The 18,763-nt window shown below is 38.7% G+C and overlaps 1 protein-coding gene across 1 annotated transcript in view; it reads right to left on the bottom strand.

Annotated features, from left to right (window-relative positions):
- ADCY8 (adenylate cyclase 8) overlaps positions 1 to 18,763 on the bottom strand; it is a gene marked incomplete at its 3' end in the record, with an annotated part of 132,402 nt that overhangs the window by 79,717 nt on the left and 33,922 nt on the right. The window contains exon 3 of the mRNA XM_082304201.1: positions 418 to 548. Coding sequence (XP_082160327.1) covers positions 418 to 548 — 131 coding nt within the window. The remainder of the gene's footprint in view (positions 1 to 417; positions 549 to 18,763) is intronic.

Here is an 18,763-nt window from a genome sequence, read left to right as displayed (position 1 = left end):
AAATGGCTACTAAACAGAGGAGCCACATGACATGTCTACATCTTTGAGAGCATCTTACAAGTCTCCATCTCATTTCTCAGCGTGTGGGGTCAACCAGAAGGTTGTGGCAGAATATGTGTCCATGTGCAGGCAGGGCCCCACTTTCTGTGCAACCCTGACCACTTAACTAAAGTGAAAAAATACACAACTGGTTCAGGCCCAGTGTGAAGTTCAAATGGGTCTTGCCATGGCAAAGGCATCCAGCCATCCAGATGAGTAAAAGAAGGCACCAAAGTGCCTATCTGCTCAGGGATTAAACAAGGGTACACTAATTTTCTAATTTGTGAATTAATAAAGCAACAGAAGGGCAACTCTCAAAAAAGAGACCCTTAGCAACATCTGCGACCTTAACCATTAAAGAGAGACTCCTCCACCCACCTGACATTCTCATAACGATGAATGTAGATCTTATGAAACTGGTGTTGCAAATGTTCATCTTCTACGTTGGTCATATCATTTATCATTTCCAGGACTACAAACCGCGGTAAGACAGAGAGCACCAGCCGTTCCTAAAACAAAGAGGAAACCAAAGTGTCAGTATCAGTCTGAATTAATACTTCACAGGAAACTGATTGAGCTCTGCCCTATTTAAAGAGCTGTGTAACTGGCAATTTAAAATATGACCCTCCACTCTAAAAATTCTAGTTTAGACCATTTGTGATAATTCACATTACCAACCTGAGTCCAGAATATGGACCCTTCTCTCTCCTTCCCTTCCTAGATGTTCTTCCCTCTAATGTTATAAGCTTATTTGTTGATTATTTAAAGATCCATCCTACTTATTACCTCCATTACAAGCTTCTCACTAAACATCACTTACAAACATATCAAGCACTGCATTTCAGGCAGTGGTAGCTTGATTAACAGATACAGGCCAGAGGAATTTGAAAGTCCTCAGCAGCAAGTAGGATCAGATTTTAATTGTTGCTTATTTATCAGAACTACAGACTGTGTGTTTAGCATTCATAAACTGTATAATTAATAATAAAACTGGAGAATAAATAAAGGAAAAAATATGCAGAGGAACGTGACTCCACTTAGTGAAAAGGACAGCATTTAGACAAAGATTAGTTGTATTGTCAGAGGTTAAAGACAGGGATAATATAAACTAATGCACACCTAAGAAATGTTTTATGGGAAAGATTTAGCCATAGACTAGTTTGTATGTTAATAAGGTTACAACAGTTAACAGGAACTAAGTTTTAAAGCGACTTAGGAATCTTAGTCTTCTCAATAGTCTGTGGCATTGAAGTGCTTATATCATTTTGACAAATGGGACTGGGTTTCAAAGTTCCTTGAAAACTCCATATGTAATCTCAGAAATAAGCATTTATATGTGTCAGTGAAGCAGGTTTCCGGGACGACTCATTTGGCTTGTGGCCCACTTCACCTCTTTTTTGAAGATCCCCCCAGGACAGATTGTGGGCTAAGCTGTTCTGCTGACCCAGAGTTGACTGTTCTGTTTTCCCAAAGGCCTTGTACGACCTTCCTGTCCCATAACGGATTCACATCTGTTCACATCATACAGTAAGGGCTGTACAACAGCAGCCACCAAAACAGTTTATGGAATATATAGCCTTCTCCCTCACCCAAAGGCATGTGGGAGCTGGGATAATGGGTTGTTCTGCATATGACACCCTGCTCCTGGCCATCTTTTAGGCCCTAAGGGAGCAGATAGGCTTTCATTCATTCATTGTACAGACATTCATGGCAGAGTGCCTGTCGAGAAGAAACTAATTTATTGTGATGTTTGCATAGAGCGATGCTCACATACAGTCTGAAATCTCCCAAAACAGACAATTGGTTGCTGGTGGCAGCGGGAGCCTCCATTGCAAGGGTCCTCATGGTAGTGTTTTCAGCTAGGTCAGCAGAGACTCCTCACATGACTGTTCTTATAACAGTTCTTATGACAGTTCTTATAACCTGGCTAGCCCATGATCCCATGTGACAGCCCCAGTCCTACATAATTCATCACTATTGGTATATTTAACCACATACTTAACATTTATTAAATATCTAAGCTACCTACAAAAGACTAGTTCCATAGACCATTTCTGCAAGGACATTTTCTGTTGGGTATTTACAAATGTCTTATCTATGCACAATTTAATCACTACAGCAGCAGGAATCACCTAGAAAAGGTCCTGGATCAGACTCTCCACCCAGAATATTAATTAACACACTTAGACATATAAATGGGACGAGACAAAGCAGGAGTTGCATCTGGGAATTTCTAGAACTGCCCAAAATTCCCATCTCCCTTAAGAGTCCATCAATATTTAATTGTGAAGGTTCAGTCAATCCCCTGCTTTTGGGGTGGTTTCAAGTTAGTCCATTGTGTCCAACCAGTCTGTTACACCATCTATACAGATGGCTAGCCAAGAAGCTGCTGGATCACCCAGAGAACTGGTGATGTAAGTCTACTGTGTGAGCACACACACGTCTCTGGTGCTAGACCACAATTATGAAAATCAGTTCTTTAGTTATACTTGTAATTCGAGTCCCTTAGTTCTTTCCATACACATAGATGTGTTATACAGTTCTGAGAAAGGCTGACTCTTCTGCTCATGTGCAATAGGTTCAGTCATATGCTCTGCTGCTGAAGGAAGGTGCATGAGCTCCCTGAGCTGGCATTTGCAGGTTGCGCATCCAGGACTCAGGGCTAGCGTGACTCTTGACTGACTGATTTAGGTAAGGAAGAATGAAAATGAATTTAAATAAAGCCATTCAAACTGTTCCTCTCTCCTAAGAAGACTGGAGAACATATTCAGCATTTCTAATGAACTTTGTCTGTGTCTCAGGAACACTCAGGAAGAGTAAATTTTTGAGACAAGTTGAAGTGACATATAATTATATACATGCACATGTTTATTAATAATGTATACTATTAACGTATATTAGTAGAGTATCAGTGTATATTAGTTTATTATTAGTGGGTATATATACAGTACATCAGTGTGTATTCATGTACATATATGTATAGTATTAGTGTATATGTATACATATACACAAAAGTGCTGTTTTTCAGCCCCTGTCATAATATAACGACTAGCCACATCTAAGTAGGGCCAGGAAAGCCCTTGAAAGATTATTGAATTCTTTCATGAAAGCCCTAGATCATCCCTTGAGAGATTTTACAATGTCTCTGTTTCAGTGGCTCATGACTTTGACAGCTTTGGCAGATTTTGCAAGTATCCCACCCAAATCTGTTTCTCTGCAAATTAAGCTTTCTTTTTATCCTTTCAAAGTGGGTATAGATAATCATTGATTGCCTTCTTCTCTGTAACAATCTTTCTGTACTGAAATACTGTTATTGTGTCCTCTTGCCCTCAGTCTTTCTTTTCTAGATTAACCAGATTTGTCCGGTATTGGAATATATTGCTCCAAATCACTCTGAGGACAAGCTAGCAGTTTTTCACTGAACTGGCTTCAAACTATTAACCATCTTTTGCTTTACAGGATTGCAAAGAGTGATATCTTATTGAACTGAAGAAAAGAATGTCGGTTCTGTAAGCTACTTATCACCAAATTTCAGATGCCATTTTGGGAAATAGGATAGGTCTAGGGAAGGCCAGATATGAACTTCCAAATCAGGTACATATGGATGCTGTAAAGAGATGGAAGACACCTATGAAGAAAGTCTTCCCAGGCAATGCCCATGGAAGAAATACAGTGCAGTGTGAATGTCCTCCTGTATTTTCAAAGCAATTTAGTGATACTACTGTGGAGAAAGCACTTATATAACACCAACCCATATGGGGGGTGGAGGTGGTTTCCAGACCAACTCTTCCCTTTCATACTTAGGAAAGGCAGCTATTTCCATAAACCCTTTCTCCATCCCACTCCACCCCACCCCACCCATCACACTTTAAGAAAGGCCCATTGGAAGTTTGGGAATTGACGTCAGTGTTCAACCCAGATATGAAGTGGGAGCAAAAAAATGTCAAGAAATCAGTTTCAGAGAAGAAAATGTCCAAAGGTTTCAAAATCTCTTTACTGAAAGTATGAATATGTAATAAAATAAGTAATTCAAAATAATGTCATATGAATATTTGATGAGAAAAAGCATAAGTCCTGGAAATAGCCTTATAAGTTTTAAGATGTTCAGAAATTCTAATAGATTGTAGCTCTTTAGGGCTAAGTCTTACTCAAGCTTTTAAACTGTAAGGAAACAAACTCTTCATTACCACTAGCATCAAGAAATTCTTAACAGAGAAGGAGCTGCAAAGTAGGACATAAGCTCAATTCCAGAGAAGCCCTGGTTCAGGACAGAGCCCATCTTATAAAATTTAATTACTAGTATGAAACTAAGTTACCACAAACATGGTAAATAGGTGTGCTTTGTTTATGACCATTTCTAGGCAGGCTTGATCCAAATTTTAACACTAATTTCTGATTTTTTTTGGTCAGCTAAGCCAGCCTGGTCTTGCTTTGTGTCCTGCTCTAGCCAGGTGAAAAATTCATTCTTGCCATCACTTCTTGGCAATGGCCATTTTCTTTGATTCCTATTGCCTTAACTTGGGCTGAAGACCCTAACTTATACAACATTTGCATTTTCTATGCATATTTCTTACTTATTTCTTACATTAGCAGCAGTCTTTTCTTCTGTTTGTACCTCATCTCTCAGACCTCAGAAGAGCTTTGGTCTCCTAAAGGTCTATTTCGGTCACACAGGAGAAATACAAGGATAAAAGGCAATTTTAGGTTGGTTTAGAAGAATATGGTTAATTCTTGTACCAGCTATAAGGAGAGCACCGTCCTTACTGAGTACCATAGAGTAAATACAAGTGAAAATACACTCCATGGGCAATACAATGCTTCCTGACATGGAAATCCTAAGTCTTACAAAAGGGAAGTGTTTTGATTCTGAGCTTTCAGGTTCTCCTATCATCATAATGGTATCCTGTCATTTAGCTCAGCACTGCTTAGCTTGCTTTCTGGCTGCAGTTGCTTATCCCCATGGTTGTTTTAGCACGCTCCAGTGAGACCATATTTAAGGATGAAGACTGGGCCACTCTTCACAAGTACCAAAGTACATACTACTATCAGTTTGCTTGTGGAAGATTAAATATGTTATATACACTTTCTGTTTTCTGACAGAGAAACTGATGTTGAGGTCATTGCGGGGCAACTTTATATTAGGAGAATATAACATAAACCAGTATTATCCAGGCTGTGGGGTATGTCCCTTCTCGAAGGAAAAAAGTTGTTCAGAGAGAGCAAGACAGATGATAGGTGGAATGAGAGAGAAAGGCAAAACAATCATGAAAATCCTGTTTTTGATGCCAGCAGGATTAGATGCTATGGATGAAATGCAGCCATAGATGAAACATCTGAAAAAATGAAGGAACCCCTCCCCAGCATTCGTAGGATGCAATATTGTTTCTAACTTACAACTTTTACAGTGAAGATCATGAAGAATTCCCACTCTGAGCAGTCTTAGTCTGTAGTTAATAAACAATTCTCAACTATGATGAAAACCCATTGTGGATAAACACCTATATTTGTCTAGACGGCAGCCCCTGCTGAGGTGAACTGTACGTTTACTTACGAAGGCAAAACATATGTTGTTAATAGCTTCTGCTGGAGTGGAGGTGTATAACGCTCCACTCGGAGATGGCAGATTTCCTCTGGGCTCCTGCCTGCATAACATGAAAACACGGAAGATGAGAGAACGGAGACTCTACTAATCTTTAATCCACCTGTTCTACAAACCTTTACTAAATCAAGGGCTGCCTTCAGCAGGGAGAGAAAAAAAAAAAAGGCAGTGATAGCTGATATAGAGCAGGCAGTGAGCTATCATGCAGTGAGCTCATCCTTTATTCTGGTAAAAAGCCCAGCTCAGACCTTCTGTTTCCCCATACAGGTTGTACTAATTTTAGAACATCTGCATTGTCTTGACTTTTTTCTACCTTTCCCACCTGGGAATTCTGCTATCCTCAACTCTTCTGATGTGTAAACACTGGATGTAATGTTTGTGATAGCAAGAAGAAAACCAGTCCCTCAGGAGGTCCTTTACACTCCTGGAAACCCAGGTTTTCACAAGAATGGCTAGCCCTAAGGTAGATCCACTCTCAAGCAAATGTCCCATGGCATCTTAAGATGGCATGTTTGGGAACAGCTGCTGATTGACATTCCAGGAACCAGAAATATTTTTGATATTTTGTTTCCTTCAGCTTCCTATAACAGAAGGCACTTAGGTTATATATTCTCTTATTCCTTCACTATTAAGATACATTGCTCAATATGACCATATAATAAATCCACTCTTTGAATAAATCAGATCAGTCTTTCAGGGAGCCGTATGATTAAAGTGTTCGATGAGCTCCTATGAAGATACTTTCACAATAGCACAAAATCTTTTCACTGTAAAAAGAAGTATGTTATTTCCTACCTTATCCTTGTAGAAAGACATATAGGAATACAAATGCAAAAAGAAAAGAAGATAAAAGAAAGAAAGCAAACAGAAATTCTGGTTATTATTGAACTGCTTTTGAAATCTGTGATAAGAGAACATAAAAAAGACCATTTCTTCATAGACATATGGCTAAAATGGAGAATGTAGTTCTTTCACAACAGGAAAAACTTACATTCCTTGTTTGCATTCACTTAAGAAGGTATCGAGCAATGGCTTTAGAACGTTTATTTAAAATAAAACATAGTTCACTGGGCACAGGTTCACTAAGCCAAGAAAAATGTGGCCAGCACATTTGATATCTTAACCTTCATGCTACTCATTAAGGTAAGTTAAACATTCATGGCTCCACATAAGATCTGGCAATGATCCATAAAAACAGAGGTTAATTAGGATGCCTCTGCTGCAGTCCTCCTCTATTAATACTGTAGCATGTGAAGAGCTCTTGTCAGGATCACGACTGAAAGTGCATATGCAGCTCATGTCACTATTCTGTATTATGTATGTCATGCTATGGAGGAACACTGCAAGAAAAATCACGTAAGTGTGTATGCGTGTGAGTGTATGTGTGTCTATATATATTTTTACGAGGCACTCCAGCCACCAGTCAATTCTCTGGTGCTGAAATGATCAAAGGACAGAAAATTCTTCCCTCTACAGGCACCAACTGTCCTTTGCTGTTCCAAGCTGCTCTTACACCACGCCAGACTGACAGAGTGGTGGGGATGCTGAACCAGGCCCCTTCCAGAAATCGATCACTGAGAGACGGACTCTAGTATAGATCACGTCCATGTTTTCTTTTCCTACAGCTAATGATAATGTTCCATGAACCAGGATTTGTCCCTCTTGACAGGCCTTTCACATCACTTTGCTTCAATCCAGCAGTTAAAAAAGGTTTTCAGCTATCCAGGAATGAGTGTCAGGTCACTGTCTGCTTCATATAAAGATTCTTGCCACATAACCCCCCTTTAAACTAGTTAAATATTATTATTCCTCTTTCACAGATTTAGATACTGTGGCACAGAAGAACAGCACAAATTTGTGGGGGTCTTGTGCAAAAGAGCAGTAGCAAATCACAGAGAAGAAAATTGCAAGTTTTTTTATAGTCTTTTGTACCTTACTATTTGCATGATTAGAGTCCTCACATTTCTAGTCAGTCTCTCCTGTAAGGCATTTTCAGAGAGGGAGGGAAAGACATGAGAAAAAAGTATTTTCTCTTTTTCAGAGAAAGGCCTAATAAAGAAGTGTCATGAACTCTAGGGTGAAGGAAACTACATTATCCAGCTTTGTTGAAAGCTTGCTAGTTGAGCAATTGGCTAAGTGGAGACAATTCAAAGGTGAACAGCAGTAGTGATAAGTGGTTTGAAAAGGAACAGAGATATATTTGTTCAAGAGAAAAGACATAGAAGAAAGAAGATAGCAACAAAAGGATGTTATAAAAGAGCTGGTGATCTATTCTCCTATTAACCATTCATGAAATGAATCAGCCCTAGTCTTTAAGATGGAGCAGTCAGAGTTTAGAGTAAATAAATGAAAAAAGAACCTTTGACCCAAAGAATAACCAAGTAAAAGAAAAAAGACCAGTAGAAATCACTAAATGTAACAAACTGATGGTAGAATTTAGATCTGGATTCAGACACCTGAATTTTGGTGACTACAATGTAGGTATGCCCAAGCTTCCATCTTATCCAGTGAATCTGGAGAGATGCTCAGCAGATCAGATGTAAATGACTACTTTGGTGTCACTACAGGTCTCTTTGGGCTTCATTGTCCGTATTGACTAGATCTCACCTGACTGTAGTGGGAGCTCAGAGGTGTAAAGAGCATGTAGTCACCTAGTTTAGGAGGTGTCTAAACTATGGAGCTGACTCCTACCCAATTTACTCCTTCAGGAAAATTTAGGAACAGTGAAATAAATCCTGCAGTGATAATGCAAATTAACTTCATGAGTCACATATGTCTGTTTAAAGTCCCAAGACTGTAACATTGATACTTTCTTTAGTGCTCACTTCTTTTATGCATCTGCAATAGTCATACTTTGTTGAACAACTTCTCTGTGGTCTGTGTGCACTGATCCCTTGTGTGCCACGTACTGAAATCAAGGGGTATCAACAGTGCTTACAATTGCACAAACGTAGCTAGGCACGTTCATGGAAAAGTGGGACATGTCCCTAATGAGTAAATAACAACCTTTGAAACAATTTATGAGAAGAGTCAATTAACCAGTGCACAAAGTCTCAGTCTTGTGAATAAAAACTGGAGACCTTGCTACTGGTGCTGATCAAAGAAAGCAAAATAGCAACAAGCACAAAACATCAACAAGCAATCTGGGGCCTGCAGGAGGCTGCCAAGAGGAAGGTCAAACTTCCCAAGGTTTCCCTGCAGATCATGTGAGGGCATCACTCCTGCAGGGTCTGCTGCCTGCATAAGCTCCCTGCACCAGCTCCCCTTAGATGGTACACAGCAAATGACAAAATGCTGCCTGTACTGTCCTGGGATTTTCCTTTGTTTCTCAACATCTTTATCAGGGTTAGGTTTGCCGAGGGATGATAAGCCCCTCTTGAATTCAGGTTTTATTCTTTCTCCTCTATGCATACTTTCAGACGGGTGAACCTACATATATCTTGTGGGAGGAAATCTGTGGATCGCGTAACAAGTTGCTTGTGGCTATTCCCAAGACAGTTCTGTAACACTGGAGCAGACATACCCCAGAAATTTGTAACGTGGCAGAGACTCTAGAGAAACTGCTCCACACTTCCCATCCCATCTTGACTTTTAAGAATAATTTTGCCAGAACCATCCCGTCAAGCTTGACTTTAACAACATTTATAATTAATATCATAGAGGCTTTATTGTCTTAAGCACTGAACTCAATAGGATGAGAAAAGGGCTGTTCAGAGCAGTGGTTTTAGCCTTTCTGGAGCACATGAACTTTTGTTACATTTAAGGGAAGTAGATAAAAATGGTATTGTTTTCTACTGAAAAACTGACAATGTTCAAAATAGATATAATTGTTGTAGATGCTACTCTAGAAAATGGGAATTAGCACCTCTCATTATGATGAACAGCTCTGAAGAGAAATTCCTTTGTTCTGACTTAGTGCACAATGGACAGTCTATTTGCAGCTGTTCTTTCTTGTGCGCTATCTAGACAATGCCAAGTAATTAAAAAATATGGAAGGAACTGCAATATCTAACATGTTCAGACTTGTGAGTTTAAGAGGTTGCCTGTTAGCTTTTACTACTTACTGCTGCAATATGCGATATGCGTTATATCAACTTCCTTTTATTTGAATTCAGGCAGTTACCATTCCCACTCATCCCATCCTTGGCTGCATGTTCTATTTAGGCATCTGCTGTTCTCAAAGAGAAACAAGGCCAGATCACACAGGAGGTTTTGGAGTCTCCTTTTGTTTAGCTGTTGGCTATGAAACATAACTAGGGTCTCATCCAAAATGATAACCCAGTGTTTATGAGAGTCATGATGTTTTATAATAGTGCCCAATTAGTTCTTAACTGAGAAGTATTATAAAGTTTGTGGTAATGTGAAGAGAAAAAAGCTTCTTCCACACACTTTTTGTAGGAAGGACATTTTAACCAATTGTTTCCTCAATACTATTGTCCAGAACAGTATGAGACAATATATGTAGCACATGCTGAAGGGAAGGACTGCAAGATACTGCTGGCCCTTTGCTTTGTTTGGGTAATGAATGGTTTGAAGATTCAAGTACCTGAAGCCACATAACAAAATCTTGGCAGGGCTTGATGATTACCAGTCTATTGCCAGGTGTCAAAGGAGGTGTCTTTCTCATGAGCCAGTTGGCTACGTAAGAATATTGCAGTCTTAATGCCTGCTTGCCCTGTGCTCCCTGAGCAGTAGAAGGATGATTCTAGGGCTGCCAGTTTGTATTTTCATGCCTTCTCAGTATCATTTTGGCTTCATAAACACTTAGCTCATCCTGTAGCATGCTGGGAAGTGGTGGAACAACCCTCTCTCAATTTTTTTGGCATGGTACCTGTTACTGTTGCTGTGTGTATCTTTTAAGTGAAAAATTGTATTCCTCCATAAAATACTTACAAAAATATTTATAAAATTATTTTTAAAAGTAATGCAATTAATCATGAAACTAAGTGCAGCCAATGCTTACACTGTATGGCACATGAGCAATGAATCAGCTCGCTGTAAGGCCACACGAGCACCACTAACTTGCATGGGAGTGGGTGGGACCACATGTCTGGGGATAAGAGCTGCAGGGAGCAAGTCTGTGTTCCTTGACAGCAGCGGCCAGTTGTTAGATCTACTAGGCTACATCATGGAACAATCTCCTGACACTGCTTTGTCATTTGAGCTGTCTTTTAACCTAGGCAATAGGAACTACAGGTCTCAAATTCAGTGCCAGTGTTTATATTGAGTACGAGCAATGGTTAATAATCCTAGATCCTCTGGATCCTAACACACGATTTTTTACCTCCTGAATGAACAGCATGTTAGACTCACATTCCATTGTGAAACCCAACCATGTAACAAAGACGTGGTGAAAAGCAGGAGTAACAAAACAATTTGTATTACCACCCTGCCTTGTTGACATTAAGATTTATGCTTACAAGTGATGTTGTCCAGCCCCACAGTAATCTATTAGACATATCTAATACATGGAAAGGCACATTTTATAGTTTTGTAATTTTGTTTCTTCCAAACCTCATTATGATCTTTTTTTTTTTAATTTATTCTGTATTAAATGATTGTAGAGAAGAAAAATATCCAGAAGAAAAACATTTACATGGAAATAAGACACACAGCTGAACAAAAAGCATGGTACTGTCTTCTAGCATATTGGCTTCCATAAATTCCAGTTAGTTTGGACAGGAAGGACGGAGCCATACCTTAAGAACAGGATAAAGATAGACACATCTACTGGAGACTGATTCCATAATGGCATAACCTTAAGCCATTCCTTACTTTACAGGAATAGAAAATGAGATCAAAACAGCTCCTACAATTCAATTTTGTTCTAAAATATCAGAATGGTTGCATCTGACTTTAATGCCTGTAGTGCTATGCCCCGGTGCACTTTCACTTCTCTAGGACTGCTTTGACTCATCTGCTGTTGAATCTTCATGTAATTGTTCTTCACTGTTTCTACTTTCTGTTCATTTAAATGTTTCTTTTTCCATTTTGTTACTTTACTTCAGCAAAATATGCATTTCTCAACAGTAGTAGTTATTGCAGCTAACGACATGGAAAATTGCAGAAAGCAAGCTCACATGCCATTTATTTTTCAGCTTTATATGACTAAATCACTGCAGAACAAGATGGAAAAAAGCTGGGAGGTCATCTATTCCGGTCAAAACAAGGAATACATCTTGCCAGAGACTTACAAGACTCCAATACTAAACAGCACAAGCTGGATAAAATTTCCCCTGGGAAGTTTCTATAGGTAGGAGTCAGGGTCACCTGAAAATCAAATCCCTTTTAATAGGCTTGTAGGTGGGTACTTAAATACTTATGGTGTGAAAGACCTTCAGCCTTTTCATAAACGTTAATCCAAAAATTTTATTTTACCTTAAATTATGTCAGCAATGGCATCAGTGACTTGACTCTGGCTAGCTTAGAATTGGTACTGCTCATGGTCAGATAATTTAAAATCATTATCTGGACCACAGAGTCTCTCTATTAATTGTGAAGCTTGTAAGGACATTTTTAGAGTCCTCCTAGAGTCATTTCAGGTTACTAAGGAAAGTCAGTATAAACTTTCCTTAGTATCCTAAAAATTCTAATCCTAAACAAGAAAGAAAAAATGACCTTAAAATGAGTAATTACATTCAGAGCTCAGGAGAGGTACTAGACTGATGAAGTTGGAGTCTGGCGTTCTTTATTTAAGCAGAGATGACTGTACTGCAGTCCAGCTGGCAGAAGTGTCTCATCACTGTAGGGGGCTGAAACCATTTCATTCCCTGTACTCATTTCACCTTTGTCTGCTTCCCTGAGACAATCAGAGAGGGTCGCTAGTCAGTGGCAGCTCTGATAATTTTTTTTTTTTTTTTTATTAGAGACCTCTCTCTTTAGCAAGGAGGTGAGAACCTAGGAGGCACAGGCCACCAAAACCTGATCAACGAGCTATCAGTCCCATTCACTATCGACCAGCACAGAATTTAAACAGCCTGGTTTAGAGATGAAGAAGAACACATAGATTTTCAGAAAGCAGTTTTATCACTAGTGAATCCAAAAGCCATCTACTCGGGAGGGGAAACAGAGGTTTCCTTCTCACCAGTTTCGTCTAGGGAAAGCTCCCATGCCTGATGTCCTGACACTCTTTGGGATTGTTTTTCCCTTATATAAATTGCAGGTCAGGGTCTGTTTTTCCAGCATTGGCTGTAAATATCATTATTCTGTTTGAGTCCATGTGACTCTTCCAGATTTGCAAGGAATGGGAGAGAAGGCAGAGGATGATTTTTTGTCTTGATTTTATCCTAGATTTGTACTTGAAAGCAAAATGTGGGGGTTACGCTCTGGTGATAAGACATACACATCAGCAGCAAATGTGAAGGAACAGCATCTAAAATCTGACGTGTAAAATATTGTGTTTTCTACTGCAAGTAGGTTTAGCAGATGGGGTGTTTTGAGACAAGAAGAAGTAGAAAATGTGCATGCTGGTCCTGTGATGTGTTGCCTAGTACCTACAAAAGCATAAGTGCATGTAAATATTGCTTCTCCCCACCCCAATAAGTAGGAAAAATTTGTCAATGGACTTAGGAAACAGATCATCATCTGAATCACCATATGGATATGGATTGTAAAGAACAATATAAAGTTTGCATATTCCTTTGCTTATACTTTGAGTATGGTCCTCTAAGTACCAAAGGAGCAATTCTGAGAACAAATTTCTATTGGGATCACGGTTCTTTGGGCCTTAGAAAGGCACCAAGATGAAAGAAAGTCTGGATAACTGTGAAACCTTTCTGAGCACCTTATATTCAACAGACCATTTCCTATAAAGAAGAAAGCTGGCTAAAATGCGATATCTAACCAGAGGTTTACACAGAATTTTAAATTGGGAGATTATGGTTTGCCCTTTAAAAATAAAATTATTGTGATGACAGTTTTTATTTATGAAGTGTTTTAAACTATTCCTACAATGAAAAAGGAAGGTCATGTGATCTCTAAAATTCAGATTATTCTTTTTTTAAACCAAATCTGAACTTTATCCTCATGCCACTTTAGAGGGATTTTCATATTCTTAGCACCAATATAAAAAAAGATGACTTTATAGTGTTTAACCCTCTTAAAGTGTCCTTTCCAATCCCAGTCCAATCTGCTATTATTTTAGAGGTTGCAAAGTACTGATGGTTGATTAAAATCTAGATCTGTAAGAGCTTGATAAAACCTACACAACATATAAGCTGCTTTTTAAAAACAAAACAAAACAAAACAAAACCACAGAGTTCATCAATCTGCAGAGAGCTTCTTAAGGCTGTAGGAAATAGAGATCGTTGCAAACTAACGTGTGAAAAAAATCCTCTGGAAGTAAAAGAGGTAAAAGGGAAACAAATGGTGAAGCAGAACAGTTTTCTAATGGAAAAAAAGATTAAGACAGGATTACAGTTTTTCCACAGATAACAAGCAGGAGAGACTAAATATGCCAACAGCAGACTGTTCTGAAGACTAAGGGGTGTCTTGTCCTTCTACAACCCTCATACCCACACTGGAAAAATAGAATGTGTGTTCATACCCAGAAAACGAAACAACCCTTTTCTCACCTGGACAAATGGTTCTTTAGGGTGGTTGAGCTCAAATCCTTTGTGGAATCAAATAAAATAATATCTAAACTCTTTTAATTTTCAAAATGAGCTTTAATTGAATTTGTGAAATCCCCTATGAGAAAGATATTTGCTGGAAAGTTGGTGTCCAGTAAGCCAGTGGCAGAACTTGCAGGGAGGAAATATCTGCTAGGGTGTTCTCATAGAGGACTCTTCTCATTAGACCTTTTAATGAAGAAAAGGTTTTTCTTCTTGTTCCCCACTAATCTGACCAAACCCATAATTATGCCTGCAGATGTCTGTCTTTACCCCACCTTGATGGGAAACATCCCCAGAAGCCGGGGATGATGCCAGCCTGGACCTTCTGCCCGAGTACTCCTTGCAAGACAAGAGGCAGACTGCAGTTGTTCCCCACCAACTCTGTCTTAATTGTTCCTTCTTCTAACTTTCACCTCCATCTCCTCTGCCAGTGTGCTAGACACCGAAGAAAATATTCATAAGGCTTAGGGAAGACATTGAGAAGGAGTTTTATTTCCATATAAGAGGACCTTCTCTTGGTGGAATTTGAGATGATGCTTGCAGAGAAAGGAGTCTGCTTGCTAAAGACCGTCTTGGAGAGGGTTGTAAAAAATACAACTAAAGATACTAATGCATTGTGGCTTTAGCACCTTCTAGCACTAGCTAACTCCACTGAAACTGCACAAATGTAGTGCTGAAGTAGAATAATTTTCTCTATTTGGCTTCTCAGGGCTTAAAAATGGAGAATTTCTTTCTGATTTGAGCTTTAGTCCTTCCCAAAAACTTAGCACAGCAGTAGCAGTGCAGCTTTGCTGGTGAGCTCTGTGCACCAGCTGGGGAGTTTTCTTTTCACGAATGATGCAGAACCTGCTACAGTGAATCATAGAATCATAGAATGTCCTGAATTGGAAGGGACCCACAAGGATCATTGAGTCCAACTCCTGTCCCTGCATAGGACAACCCCAAAATTTACACCTTATGTCTGAGGGCGTTGTCCAAATGCCTCTTAAATATTGTGAGGCTTGGCGCCTTGACTACCTCCCAGGGGAGCCTGTTCCAGTGTTCTGCCACCCTCTGGGTGAAGAACCTCCTCCTAATGTCCAACCTAAACCTCCCCTGGCATATCTTCCTGTTGTTCCCTTGGGTCCTATCATTAGCCGTCAGGGAGAAGAGATCAGCGCCTGCCCCTCCTCCTTCCCTTGTAAGGAAGCTGTAGACCACGATGAGGTCTCCCCTCAGTCTTCTCTTCTCCAGGCTGAACAGACCAAGTGACTTCAGCTGCTCCTCATATGGCTTCCCCTCTAAACGCTTCACCAACTTCGTGAGAAGAAGAACACCTCACCACAGGATGAATATAAGCATCACACAGATCTGGACTGATTTCACCTGTCATATCAAACAACTGCAGAGAAAATAATTTTTCATAAGATACCACCAGGTGCTCTAAATCTACCAGAAATAATGCAAATAAAATGTTTCAGAGAGGCTCTATGTTATTTTTTTGAACACTAGTCCAATCCACAAGTTACTCGTGTTAGTAGAATAGTCTAACAACTTTGCTTAGCTTGAAAGCAGCCTCCCACCCATATTTCCCTATTGCTTTATCCGGCCTTCATTAGTCTCATCGGTCTAGAGAGGTCTTGGGTGGAGAGGAGACGTATGGCCATCACATACGAGAAGTCTCTTACTTATGAGTAAAATGAGTTTTCTCTGAATAGCAGTCCTGTAAGGTTGCGATCTTATTACAAGATAAGAGGTAAGTGCTGGACTGATTTTTAAAGCTATTTAGCTACTTAACTTCTGTGATGTTCCCTTCCCAGTCATTTTAAGCCTCCTTTTCCAGCTTCAGTCATAAGAAATTTTGTAAGAAGTCAAATATTAACCTCCTTGCACAATAATTGTTTTCAGATACATATAACTTGGCATATGTATGTGTGGTGGAGCGACAAAGTTATCTGAGAGACTCTTTATAATTAAATAGTAATATCTGAGGGTTTAAAATGTTAGACAAATTTCAAGTACAGATGAATTGCTGGAGAAAGAGCAAGTAAGGACACCAGAGATATATTATAAATTCAATTCTTCATAAAGTCATCGTTTCAGTGTGTATCTGGATTTAATATGTCATTCAGTTAAAACTTAGGGATTTTCTATGATGAGAAATAGAACTAGAAATGAAATTTAATGCAGGTTCCTGCTCTTCACTGAGGGTAATTTTGCAGCATTTTCACAATGAGGGAAATGACATGTTCATTGTTTTTGAAAGATTTGCAGTAGCTCATTAAGAAACTAAGTTACACTTTCTATTTTCCTTGCCCAGGTATGATGAAAGCAGAATTACCTGCTGTGTACTTACAATAAAATCAAGGTTAAAAGGAAGACAATGTTTTTGAAGTGGTTATTAACAAAGTACAGCGCTGGGTGTCAACCTCTTTCAAACACACAGATATCAAATCAAAATATTGACCCAAAATTTCAAACAGGTAGTGGGAAGTGATGATCGTCTTTGAAGGAAATGGACTTAAGAAAACTGAGAACTTTGTGTTTGTTGTTTATTCCTAATTACAATGTGTTGAAAACAAAACTGGATGATATTTTATGGCTGCCATTTTTGGTTGGTTGATATAACTACATATATTAAGCACAAGCAGCTAACTACATTTCATTAGAAAATATTTAAATTAATGATTTAATCAATAACTGGTAAACTGAGACTGTTTTTACAACACATTATTTTGTCTGTGCTACCTTCTCTAGCTCGCTTCTCTGATATTTCTGTGTTTCTATGATACAGTTTTTCTGGTAGTCTTCAGCAGTGGACTCTCATTTAACTAAGCCAAGCTCTGAAATGTTTCAGATCTCCATCAAAATTCTAATTTTGTAATGAAAATTGGGGAAGAAGTAGACACAGATGTTCCCTCAGTTTCACAGAGTGCTGGGATTTCCAAATGGTGTCACACAGATAATACCGTACAGCTAAGTGCATCAACATCATTAGCGATGACTGCTGGAGTAATTCTCTTTTGTATCCACAGTACTGTTCACTTTAATAGAGTGATTAGAGTTGGAAAATTTGTTGTAATTGAAAATGCTAATACATGCTTGTTAACAACCCCAGGTGCTTAAAAATAAAAAATAATAATAAAAAATGATTAATTAGTCACTTTTGAAAATAAGACTAAACCTCCTAACTTTCTGAAATATTTCTGAAAATTTTACTCAAAAGTCTTGTTGAGAGTAAATGGTGATGGAAAAGGATGAAAAAAAAAGATGCAGGAGCTTAATTGTATAGAGTTTTGGAAACACAGAAACTGGAAATTAAGTCACTTAAAAGCTTTGAAAAACTTTGGCCGAGCTCCTTAAAGTCTTTTCCACCCTGCAGTTCTGCACTTCGCCCTCTTCCTTCCTGTGTAGCACCAGAATGAACTGCAATTAGCGTAAAAGCTGAACTTGCACCTGAGGATATTTTCTGTGGACAATGAACCAATGGAGCTAATTCAGACTTGCAGCTAGTCAGTTGAGGCCGTAACATGGCACACAGACATTTTGACAGAACAAAAAGAAATGGCTTTGACTGTCAAACTGGAAAACCCCATAGCAATACTGAAATAAAGCAAGAAGTCCTTAAACCCTGAAAACCCCACAAAAGGAAGAGATCATAGACTACTGGAAAATAATGACATCTGGAAACCAAACTAGCACATCTAACTGTCCAAATTGCAGCTGAGAGTATCACAAACAACAACAAAAAAAAGGGTTTTTTTTTCCCCCTAGTGGGATTTTGGTGGTTTCACCTTCAATTTTCATTGCACTCTACAAAAAAGTATGATGGCAAATGAATGAATGAAACTGCTTTCATGGAAAAAATTTCAGCTCATCTATATGAAATTTACCAGGAAATACAGAACCATCTCTTGCTTTCCACCACAAGACAGAAGATGATACGGTAGAAACTTTATATTTGCATTTGAGAAAATCTACAAATACTCATTAGGGAATTCTTAAAAACCTCCAAAACACAAATAGATCCTTACTTATGAGTATTATTGTTTCCTTGTACAGTTCCACATGTCTGATGATACCTTTTGCTTGTCTCTAAAACAGAGATTATAAAATGTTTGGCTCACAATTGGGTGACTTTCCATGACTGGCTCTTTTAGGCATTACACAATGCTGAATAATGATAGCAATAGCATTTATAGTTATTAGAATGATGGATGATTAGAGATGACAAATATAAAGGATACTGAGAAATTGGAAAGGTCATCAACTTGATTTCTTAGTTTTAACAATGCACAGCAATGAACAGAAGTATAGCTGAAGCATTTATATAACCTCTATAATTATAAAAAATTAGAGTCATGTTCTGCAATTACTTATGGAAGAGCATACCATTCCTTGCTGCATTTTTTGACTCATGTTGTTTTTTTCTTACTTTAATTTTACTGATCTTCTGATTTAAACAAAGTAGGGACAAAATCAGACCCTATGGGACCTATCTGGCAAGCTGTCATATATGACATGTCAACACAAT

Source organism: Platalea leucorodia (genome assembly GCF_965183815.1).
Source record: "Platalea leucorodia genome assembly, chromosome: 1".
In the NCBI taxonomy this organism is placed as follows: Eukaryota; Metazoa; Chordata; class Aves; order Pelecaniformes; family Threskiornithidae; genus Platalea; species Platalea leucorodia.
The sequence above is the reverse complement of the archived record's forward strand: the minus strand, read 5'-3'. Positions and strand labels throughout refer to the sequence as shown.